Raw genomic sequence first — 12,360 nt, 5'->3', positions numbered from 1 at the left:
TCTTCAAGAAGAGGAGAAAATGAAATCAGAAGGAAAACTAATTTAAACATTAGTTTCGCTACTCATTGTAAAAGTACACATTACTTTTACAATCAGCTGTGAAAGGTGCCTTTGTATCTATCCATGTCCATAAAAGTTATATTTCCTAGCTGTAATTTAGTAATTTCCTACTTTCATTTTATTACTCCCATCATGTTTCCCCTCTTGGATTTAGTTCTCTTTCAGGTTTTTAGACCCAAACAAACCTTGATTTGTGACAGTAAAATTCCAACTAAACGTAAACGTTGATTTGTTTCAACTTGTCTAAACTGTTTTTGCTTAAGTTGACTTTAAAACGTGGAAATTAAAAGGTCTTGTTGTCCTGGAGGCCTTCACTGTCCTCACGAAGGGTGATTCCTCTTCTGCATTTCGAGCCTAGTGTTTTTCTCTTTCCTCATCAGGCCTCTAGGTTCAATCTCTGTTCTCTCTCTCAATCTTGTGGTAATACTGTTAGATGTGTTTTAAGTTAAAAACAAAACCAAATAAGGAGAGAAGGACAAACCTTTCAGCAACAGTAATGCCTTCATTTCTAGTCTTCTGATTCCCAATGTTGTAGTTTTTAAACGTTTATTATTTGTTTTTCTTTTTAACGTTATGCAGTGTAAGATTGTACTTGCACATTACAGATTTGACTGATTTGGTTAGTTTTCCACAAATCCCATTAATTTGCTGCTGTTACTTCATGGCTTTGTGAACCCTAATAAATCCTTAGGATCTGTAAAGCAAAGTGACATAAGAGGGAACATAAATATGCTTAACCTTTCCTATGTGTTTTATAACAGTCTAGATTGTGCCTAAAAGTTGCTATATAAGGTTTGGGGAGACACCATAACAAAGTTGCTCGCCAGCCTCCTGAAATTCTTCAGATAGTTTTTTGAGTTTGTCCTCAGTCTCCTGCTACCGTGAAAGCTACACAGATGTGTCAGCCAGTAACTGATGTCATCTTCCAGACAAGCCAAACTAGGAATGTTCTTAGAAAAATGAGAAAAAATGAGACCAACTGCACATTCAAAATGTGCAGTTGGTCTCATTTCTCTCAACACTACTTTCTTCAAAATATTACCTTTTTGTTTTTGGTATTGCATACTTACATTGCTGCGAAAAAGTTCTTGCCCACTTACAGACTTTTTGTTTTTGCTTTTATTTTATTTAAATAGTTAAGTTTCTAAACTAACATGAGCCTATAAAAAATTTAATAATTGGCCCAGTTTATTATGAATGAAATGTAATTAACCACATTTCATGAAAGCTTTTTAGTTTCAAAAGCCGTGCTGAAGTCTGAATACTGTCTAAGTTGGAGAGGGGCGAGGGGTGTTGCATTACTCTACTACTAGAAATATACAGGACAGTACCAACACGGGAGCATGCCGGGGTAGAATATGGTAGTTTCTCTGCCGAAACGGGAGACTTAACAGATCCATAACAGGACAAACAAGCAAGCAAACCCAAGGAGAATTTAAAGAGACCAATTAACCTAAGTAATTTTTTTGGACTGTGGGAGGAAGCTGGAGTACCCAGAGAGAACCCACACATGCACAGGGAGAACATGCAAAGTCCACTCAGAAAGACCCCAGGCTGGAACTCAGTGTTGCAGCCAATGTATAATGCCGCTAGTTTTAACATGTATAGGGAAACAACTTAAAAACCATTCTAAAGAAATTAAGATTAAAAGTTAAGAGCATTAAATAATCAGACTCCAAAATTCCCTGTATTTTATACTTTTATTTGGAAAAACACTGAAATTGACCAATATTAATATGCTTCACTCTAGTTTGGTTTTTAAAGCAGCGTTTTTATTGGTTATGTCGTTTATGTGTGAACCTTCTGAGAAAGATATTTAAACATATCCTCCAATTCCCTCACTACATCATGCTGATTGTTCCGTTCATATTTTAAACAGCATTTGCATGTCTGTAAATTATTTTATTCTCCTAACATCAGTACCTAATGAAGTGTGTCTTAACCTGGATTTTCAATAATAACCTTCATCAGATTAAAACTCCTGTCCATTGAGGACACCAAATTTCATGGCAATTATTTCTTCATTATCGTCTGTGACATTTAACTGTGGTCCAAAATGATTGACTCACAGGTGTACTGTGAGCTCCCAGGTTGGAATCAGACATTACCATCATAAAACATACACCTGTGTTTGTTTATGATGGTAATGTCTGATTACCATCAAGTAGGGAGGTAAAGTAGCTCCCTACTTTACCTCTAGTCTGCACTATTTGGAATAGATTATGGTTTTCTCCAATTCATACAAGGTCATATAGTCTCAAATACTATATACAAAACGGAATTTGCAGAATTCATGTAAACTACTTTGTTTTTGACTTAACTTTTAAGAAAACTGCATAACTTTTTAATACGGTTGGGGTTAAAATTTTGGGAAAGTCGTTTCACAACTTAATGTTAGCCTGACTAATCTGATACCAGTTTTGAGGTGTATTTACAATAATTGTCTTATCGGAGCGCTCAAATGTGTTCAGCTATATATTTCAAAACTAATTTGAAGTGAAGTTGAAGAAATTAGAAGTAACCCTATTTTGCCATTATTGCACTCACCTTTTGTCATCTCTGAGTACAACTTGTAGGGAAATTAATCTTTATGCATGACAAGCAGTTCAGTGATCTTGGGTTTGGAAGCCTCAACCTTTTTCCACTAAACAATCATCTCAACTTTTTGGCAAAATAGCTCAGTCTTATTGTTGCATTTAGTCTGTTCATGTGAGCAACAGCAAATTTAAATTAAGATTGAATATGCCAATTTTAGATCATGTGCCCTCTCTGACCACTCCAACTTTAAACTTGTTGTGACATGTTGTGTGGTGATACTGGTGTTTCTGCAGTTTCCTGTCCATTGTAAACTTGAGTCTTAGTGGTTCCTGGATAGATTCTGAAGATCTTAATCAATTTCTTTTCATCTGATGGTGACAATTTAAGTTGTTTTCCAGATCTTGGCAAATAAGTGACACATTCAAGTAAATGACTTTGAACCGAAAAACTCGGAATCAATATTTATTTGTAAATGAAAACCTTTTCTTTTCCAAATCTACAATCCTCTCTTTTACATCTTCACCTAGATCCTTGTACTTTCCCATAGTTAAGTGCTGATCAATCCAAGGCCTTCTGTCAAACAAAGAAAAACTAACAGCTGTAAGCAATCACGAGGACTAAGGGAAGAAAGAAAAGTTATAATAAAACAGAAAATGCTCTACATTAATGAGTTTGTGTAAACTTTTGACTAGAAATATGTTATCTGTTCTTACTGACAAATAAAAATGTTACACGCATAGGTTTTTTATTTCACAATTTTACAGCCTTTCTACCTACAGGACGGCAGGCTTCCCAATCAGAGTTAATTTATATGATCGCACATGTGTAATTCTTAAACCCATTCTTTTGGAATACCGTCATGTCTTGACAATCTTGTATGTACTCCAAGACACTTGTGTAACTACACGGTCACTTTTTCCTTGATCAAATTCCCAAACTTATTTCTGTCTCTGTTTTGAATTCTTAGCCTAACACCAGGGAACACCTAAAATAAAAAGTTTCCTCTAATGTACCGGGAAAACACTGTCTGCATGTCAGGTTAAATTTATTCATTCCCAGTTTTGGAAATGACCTACAAACTTCAGATGAGTAATTGGGTTTTTTTTGTTTGTTTTTTTTGTTAAATGAACTGAGCCTGTTTTTACACTAGCAGACGAGTCTTGTCTTGACCAGTTGAAATACCTCTTTGACTACATTTGTTTAAACTCTTGCCAGGAGAGTGCAAACAACACTGAAAGGATGAGGAATGAAAGTATTTGTTGTAACTCTGTAGCATTCCTTCAACAAAAGAGAGATTAGTTCATCATAGAGGGAGGCATTTGGAAGGAGCCCTGTGGCAAAGAGTTTTTACAGTATTTCATGCTTCTTTATCCCTCATTGACCTACTCTGTCTTACTTACTTACTTACTGGTACATGTGGTATTGAATGTATGTGTTGTAATTAATTTAGGTAGATGAGGCAGAAGGCTGCATGAGTCTCAGACATGACTGATCACCATCAACATAATCTCTTGACAGGATAATTGTGGGAAGCTTTCATGCCGTTTGAGTTTGTCTGCTCTCACTGGCCATCTGTTTTGTGCACGTCCGCCTCCTACCTGCTATGCCCGTGTGCAGAGCTATTAGACTCATTTAAATGAGACAGAGAAACTTTACTTGCCCGTTTTAAAGTAAAACAGATTTCCAAATGAGGAAACAAGCGAGAGATTGAGGCACTAACAACACATTTTAAGATAATATTAATGTCGGCTATGCAGAGCAGCAGTTTTGAGTTAGATTTATGTGAAATGCAATGCTCTCTCTTAGCAATCAGTAAACCTAAAACCACTGTCTTTAATGCAAACCTGAAGCTCTGTCCTCATCTACAGTATTTTTTTACTGCACCCCCTCCCTTCCAAATTTCTGCAAACTTGTAACTTGCCATGAACTTTGTGTGACAGAGAAAGAAATGCAACCGGTTACCTCCAGTCTTACCATGGCAACGGACGCGACAAGAAAAGCGATCCTGTACCTGTGTATCTGTCTCCCTAATGGTCTGTGTGTTGGTGTAACAAGATCTGTAAAAACTCCCCTCAATGACATTTTAGATCCCCCACTGTAACTGACCTGGGCTGGGGAGTCACAAGTAGGATTTAGGTGAGTACTCAGGCTTCTCTCAGGTTCCTGCTCCCCTTTTCCTAATGAATTCAACCACAAGTAAGCTCGAGATGAGAGTCTTGTTTGCCACATGGTCTTGACATAATATACTCTTGCACATGCTGTGTTTTGTTTATGTAAAAACGTGACTGTTTTTTTTTTTTTTCTCAAAAGCTCAAAAGTAAAGCATGTATAGACCAGGTCAAATGAGTCGTTAATGTAGTTTTGTTTTTGTTTATGAAAGAAATCCCCCATTAATAATGCTGAGTGATAACTGCTTATGTGTCCTGGATAATAGCACTTTGCAGCCTCACTGCTGGACTGCGCAACAGGGACTACTCCTAACTCTTCTGTTCCCTCTGCTGGGAAAGGCAGATATTGCACACCTCTCAAAGACCACAAAATACAGAAAGGAGCATATACCTGTTTTAAAATAATTTTCTTCTTTCATCAGTGCATTTGAGCATCCAAAATCACCCATATTGTACCGTGGAAGCTTACTGCTTTCTCTGCATAGGCACATTCTAGGTGAGGGCCTCGCAGACAACGTTCTGCATGAAATATCAATGTGAATGACTCATATCCAAGTTTGGTGTCAGTCATATTTGCAAATGCCAAACCTGTTATCACCAAATCTTTTCAATGAGTTGTTTTGTCAATCTGGCAAGAAGAGATATATACCTGAAGATATTTTTTTCTCTACAACATCTTTTCTTTTCAAGGAGCCTTGTTTTCCACAAAGGGAACTAACCTTTTTTTCCTAATGACCTAAACATGGAGATTTAAATTTTTATGCTTTGGTATTTGAGTTGAGATTTAATTTTGAACCTAGTAAAAATGTGTAGTTTTATTTTTAATCTATCCAGCTGATAACAACCAGCAACCACTTCTAAAAAAACTATGGAGCATTTCCATATCATTTGCATAATTGACATAAAAACTCTTGCGTAGCTTTTAGCTCACAGTTTTCATACAGTGTGACAAAGGATCATCTTGGTAGATTCAGTTCACTCTAGAAGACAGCCAGTTTGCCTCCTGGTTTACCTGTATCAACAATTATTATAGAAACAGCCTACTTTGCTGTATGTGTTTCTGTTTCACTTTTCCCTTTTTTTTATTGAATAGCACAACAGGCAAGTTCATTATGCGTGTGACTCATCCCACTAGCCCACACCCCCTCCCCATCTGCTGCTGCGCGCTGGAAAGGAGAGGGAACCGCCATTGATCACTTCTTCCCTCACACATGCACGCACACACCCTACCTTCCACGTCACTATCGATCGACATGTTTAATGTTTTTTTGTGGAGAAAAGGTGGCATTTCCTTTAGTCTCATTTTACATCTATTTCCTAACATTTTATCAAAATCTAAGAACTACCAGAGGGGACATGTGAAGAAGAAGAAGAAAAAACTTAAATGTGATCATTTCTTTTCTATCTCAGACTGATCAGGTAGTGATTTTCTTTCATTTAATAAATAATTTCTGAAATCTGCTTTCAGTTGTGTTACCCAAAGAGGAGATTTAAGAAACTAGCTAGCATCAAATATGCTGCATAACGGTTGACAGTTATTGCACATTTTACTGCTCTCTCTCACCTAGAGACAAGATTAATAAAGTAATATTTGTAACACTTATACTTTAACTGTGGGTAGGTTATGGGATTATGTGAAACCTTTGTCTAAAGTAGTTGAGTTCTGTTGGGGAAAAATGCAAAGACTTCAGTAAAATGTAGAAAATAAAAGAATTAGATTTCCAATACTTTGTCTTCTTGTAAAGGATACTGTAAAACATTTAGCAGTACAGATTCAAATCCTTACCATAAAAGTAAAAACCTTAGTTTTCACAATTATGGTTTTTTAATCTTACTTAAAAGCTCATTGGGACTTTACATTTATTTTAATTATTCACACACTTTGTTATTTTTTATTAATACGCCCAAGATAAATAGTTTATTTCAAGGCAGATGACAATAAGTTGTTTTGATTTACTTTTTTTTTTTACATGAAATACCAAGCAGCTCAAATTATACAGACCATAAAATCTCAGTTTGCATTAATGGTGAGGGTAACCCACTAGGATCTATGTGATATTTATGTAATCTATATAGTTTTCACATTTGCTTATCTATGGGACAACTTTCTGTCTTATCTACTTGTATTTTCATTGGTTACTTTGCTGGTTAGTCTGGTCAATTAAAGGCTGGTAGAAAAGTGAAAGACTCCTACGGGATCAACTTATGAGTAGTTCCGTCATTTAGAAAGCTGTAAGGTGAAAGGGTTAGATGTTTTGGCAGTAAGATGATGTGCATTAGCATAACAGATTTTTTTTGTTGTCGTTTTGGTTTGGTTATATTGAATAACAGCCCCTAACTTCAGTACCACACAGAGAGCAGTAGGCCACCCAATAGACCCCCAGTCACCACTGAACCAGCACAGGTAGCAGGGCGGAAGCAAAACTGGACAAGACAATACCAAAGCTGACTACTGATTGGCTCTTAGATATCTGCACATTTTATTGGTGTGACATATCAGTCATGGGAAAAAAAACACACACAAAAAAACATTTCCATGACAAGTGCAGTCCCAACTTTTTTGGAATGTGTTGCAGGCATCAAATCCCAAACGAGTAAATATTTGCAAAACAAAATTTTAAAATTACATATCTTTGTAGTGAATTCAGTTGAATGTACTTCAAAAAGGATTTGCAAATGATACTTTTATGGTTTTATTTATGTTTTACACAATGTTCCAACTTCATTGGAAGTGGGACTGTAATACAAGAACCCTAAAGGGCTTTCAATTATTCCATCAGCATATATATATATATATATATATGTCTGGAATCTCTGTTACCAATCTTTCGTAGACATTGTTTTCTGTCTTTTTGGTGATTGCTACTTATAGTTTCTTGTGTGTTCTAATTTGACATGTTAGCTGAGGATCGTAGGTTAAAATTACTTTTACAAACCACCCTGAAAGACACAGATGAGAAGGGAGCCTTGCAAAAGTACCCTAATCCCTTGAATTAGGGATTCAAGGGATTAATCCCTTGAATCCCTTGATTCAAGGGATTCAAGGGATTGAATCCCTTGAATCCCTTACAACCAGCTTTGGACACCTGAATCGTGTGTTCGAGTCCAGCTTGTGACCTGTTATCATCATTTTGTAAGCAAAATGATGCTTACAACCAGCAAACTTTGTTAAAACATGTCTTTTATTGGGATTATGTCATAGCTTGGCACCAAATACCACACAGGTATATTCAAATTTTCAAATCATGACACAAATTTTTATTTTTATTGCAGGTCTGGAATTTAACTAGGCCATTATGCCACATCAATGCATTTAACCTGTTTTATTGTCTTTCTGACCGAATCTTTAGGGTAGCTGTTCTTTTAAATGGTGAACCTCTACCCTAGTCTTGGCAGCTTCTAACATATCATCTTTCAGGATTAGTCTGCATTTACTTTCATCCAATTTACATGAACTTTGTTGTCCAGCCAGCTGCTGGCTGTAACATTTGGACGCTACAACATGCCAGCGGAAATGTGATACTGACTTTGCCAACAAGTCATTCTACAGGGCCTTAGCTTCCAGCCTGACTTGCCATGTATTGATTGGAATAGTTTCCACACTGCTTTCTGATGATTTCTGCAAGTCATGATGATTTTTGCACCATTCTTCTTGAGATTTAGCATTTGCAGCATCCAGATCAGGTGTGGACATAAACAGTGAAATGTCCCACAATATTATTCGCAAGAAAAATGTGATATTAATTCCTATAAAGTACAGTATTATAGCCTATTACATGCAAAGAGTACCCTTGCGTAGTCATAGCTTCTGTTCCATCAGGGAGAGTGATTTTGAGTGGACTAGTGGGTTATACGATGGGGATCTTTGAAAATTGACTTGCGAATTCAAGTCAGATCCATTTTTGAAATGCACATCACTACTTTTGGGTAATTTACATTTGTTATAGTTAGATGATTAAGTGTGCCAATACCATTTACATATGGATGACAAGGCCAGTGTTTGTTTAATGTGTCCAAAGATTTAATTGTCTGCTTGAGTCTTATGAATGTGTCCAGTTCCAGCTGACTCCATAGGGCAGGAATCTTCAAATCCATGGTCAGTGTCCTGCAACTTTTAGATGTGTTTCTGCCTCTACACACTTGAGTCAAATAATGAGGTCATCAGCAGGACTTGACTTTACATTGAGGAGGTAATTCAGACATTTGATTCAAGTGTGCTAGACTGGGGACGCACCTAAAAGCTGCAAGACATCGGCCCTTGAGGCCTGGATTTGAAGACCCCTGCCATAGGGCATTTTTTTTTTTTTTACATTTAGAACCAAAGTAATTTTGTTGTGGGTCATTAGGTTTGTTGTGGGTCATTAGGTTTCTTAAGAAGACTAACGGCTAACTCAGCCTGCATATCAGTTGGAAAACCATGCCGTCATCTCCGACATTTCCCAGAACTTGCTAGAGATTATAACCAATTTCAAGAATGATTAAACAATCACTGGCCCTGTCATGTTTGTTACCACAGTCATTTTTATACTTGTCAAAAATTTTACAAAATGTAAAGGGTAAGACTAAATATAGACACAAAAACAACTCATTCAAGCGTGTTGTTAAAACCTCTAACTGTGGGTGAATTTAAGGAATATATTTCAACCTTAATTTGAAATATGAGCTTTACATATTTTCATTTGCACACTAAAATAGACTTTGATAGTTTAATTTGTGAATGTCTGTTCAAACTCAGTTATGTCCTAATATAGAAATTACGTTGCTTGAGATGAAACAGAATAAAATGTCTTGACAGTGAACTACTGACAAAGAAACACTTAAGTGATAAACTACCATCGTGATGACGATGATGAATCGTGTATAAGGAGCCCTGTTGTAAGAAGAATGTGTTGTTTTCTCTCTTTCTCGCATGTAGGTGGTCCTGGACATGACATTTGGAGGTGGTGGTCATACCAAAGCAATACTGAACACGGTTCCTGAAGTCACTGTCTTGGCCTTAGACCGGGACCCCACAGCTATTTCTCTGGCCCAGCAGCTAGCCAAAGAGCACTCGTAAGTGATTTGCTTGACTGTACCTGGACTCAAGTTGAAACTTAAAATCACACACCTTCCAGACAATGTTTAAGTGTCACAAGTCTAAAATTTACCACCAGTTTTTATTGTCACAGTTGAAAGCTTGACAGTTTTCAGAAGTGTTAGGTTTTATGGTAATTTATTTCTCCTTAAAACATACTGTTGGCTTGATAAACAGCAGCATTGCAGCTTTCTGTCCATTTCTCACTTCTTCGCTGAGACCAATCCAATACAGCTTGCCAAGATACAGCCCCTGAGTTGCAGCATCCAATCAAATCCATCGTTCCTTCTTAACTTAAAGCTTTTCTCCCCCCACGCAAAGCTGGTGGGCCCGGCATGTCATTTGTCAGAGGAGGGCCCACGCTTGTTGTGTGAGGGAGATGCTGCCTCCCACGGAGGATCTATAAGGTATGGGGAAGAGGAAGGGGGGTGCGATGGGTGTTGAGAAGTGAAGGGAGAGGAAGAAAAAAGACAGAAAACATAAGCGTGAGCGAGGAGGGAGACACGAGGACACAGTGGCAGGGTGAGAGGGAGTGTGTGTGTGCATGAGCGAGGCGCGGGTGGATGAAAATGAGATGTTCCTAAGACCATGGCGTGGGAAGGAATCCTTTTACGTAGATTCTGGGGAAACCTCTCTCAAGGGAATCTGCTGGAGAAATGTGCCTATGAGCAGGGGAATGACAATTAAGAGAGAGAGAGAATGAGAACTCTGTATTCAGTCAGCAGCAATATATCCCCGCTGTAAACTCCTCCACGCCTACTCGTGATGCAAGTTGAGAGAGGCTAGAGAAATCTAGCAATTAACCAATATTATTGGGAGCCTGAGTAAAAGGCCCTATCTGCCTACGCGGTCCATCCACACAATAGTTAGAGGATTTTCTCCCTCCTCTGTACTTCTGCATTTTGCAGAAAGTAAACCCTTAATGCAAACTGTTGAATGCTGGTCCTGGATGAATCCAGTCATACCACTCAAGGAAGGTAATTTCAAGTCCAAACACCTAAAAAGTACAAGGTTGTGAAGGCAGTTTTGCCTCCTAAGTAATATTCAGCCATGTATTTAATGGGATTTGCCTCCTGCATTTTGAGCCTTGCTGTTCTCCGCATCATTCTTCTGGTTGCTATGACTTCACTGCGCTTGAAGCTCTGCAGTTGTTGCGCCCACAATACATGTCTGAAACGGCCCTAGTCATTATTGAATTGACAAACATTGAATTTTCAATTATACATATTGCCGCACACACTGATTAATTATTTACTGTGTCCATCAGTCATCATTGGAACTGGATTCTTTAATGCATCAAAAATAAATTGTAGTAGTTTACTATCATTTCTATTGTTTGTTCTCTTAGTACGTTTTACTTAAGGTGTTTTAAAAGATGCACTATTCTTGTGTAAGGGATTAACGTTTTGTATAAAACAGAAAAAAATATTCTTGTGGCTTTTAGAAACATTTGACTCACTGAATGATTTAGATATGGAGTTTAAAAAGTTTATCACTCTTTCAGTGAAATATTGAAAAATTCCTGCCTTTTACTCTCCATCCTCTCCCAATTTTAACTTCAAAGATTGTTCACTCTGCCTTGGATATAAAACTTTGTGATTTTGCTTTACTGTGAACTGCATATCCTCATCAGAAGTTTGATATTTAATACAACTTTAGAAAATAATGTGCTAATAGCTCTCTATCAGATCTGCATCCAGTGTTTTGTGCGCCATCCAGAATTTTTTTTATTATTATTTTAGTGGCTTCTAATGTTTTTCTTGCTGGAGAATGGTTATTCTGGACACAAAAATAAATGCAGCCCATAAAAACGACTTTCCTAATCATGGAAAACATAAAGAAGCCGCAGAGAAATACCTTGACAATAAAGACCAGGATTTTCAAAGTCGATATTTGGAGAAAAACAATGTGTGTGACTATTGAATCAACATAATGGCTCTTTTTTTTTTTTACAATGTTTTTTTGAGATGTAGTGTTTTAATAAACCCTGGCTCCCATGAAGATTATGTCACAAAGGGAAATCTTATTCTATGGCCAAACTGCACACAAAGTGCTTGAGGCTAATTATTTAAATTTTTTCAATCATTTGCTCAGTTCTAGTTTGAGATTACTTTTGCTGTTGTTAACTGAGGTTGAATACTTAAAGCTCCTTTTAAAAAACAAGCTAAAATGTATGTATCCATCACTGTGTCTGTATTTATCTGAATATTAAATAAAGTCAAGTTTCTTTATAGATGAAAGTGCTTTTCATAATAAAAATATAATACAGTAATCAGTTATAAAATAAGTAATGATAATCATCAAGAATCATCATCATATATATTAATCAATGTTTCAGTTTTTCTTTTTTTTAAATTCAACTCTAAACAGGTGGTTTTAAGTTAAAATAACTAAATTTTTTGGCTGTTTTGAAGTTTTCTGGAAGTTTGCTCCAGCTTAGTGGAGCATAAAAGTTGAATGCTACTTATCCATGTTTGGTTCTGACTCTGGGGAAGCAGAGTAGACTGGAACCAGAAGATC

General features: G+C 36.9%; 1 protein-coding gene across 2 annotated transcripts in view; it reads left to right on the top strand.

Annotated features, from left to right (window-relative positions):
- The window catches only part of mettl15 (methyltransferase 15, mitochondrial 12S rRNA N4-cytidine), a 65,157-nt gene that overhangs the window by 21,451 nt on the left and 31,346 nt on the right, over window positions 1–12,360 (top strand). For both annotated transcript variants that reach the window (XM_032561100.1, XM_032561099.1), the window contains exon 3: window positions 9,682–9,818. In XM_032561100.1, the coding sequence (XP_032416991.1) occupies window positions 9,682–9,818 (137 nt within the window). The remainder of the gene's footprint in view (window positions 1–9,681; window positions 9,819–12,360) is intronic.

Source organism: Xiphophorus hellerii, chromosome 4 (assembly GCF_003331165.1).
Source record: "Xiphophorus hellerii strain 12219 chromosome 4, Xiphophorus_hellerii-4.1, whole genome shotgun sequence".
In the NCBI taxonomy this organism is placed as follows: domain Eukaryota; kingdom Metazoa; phylum Chordata; class Actinopteri; order Cyprinodontiformes; family Poeciliidae; genus Xiphophorus; species Xiphophorus hellerii.
The sequence above is the reverse complement of the archived record's forward strand: the minus strand, read 5'-3'. Positions and strand labels throughout refer to the sequence as shown.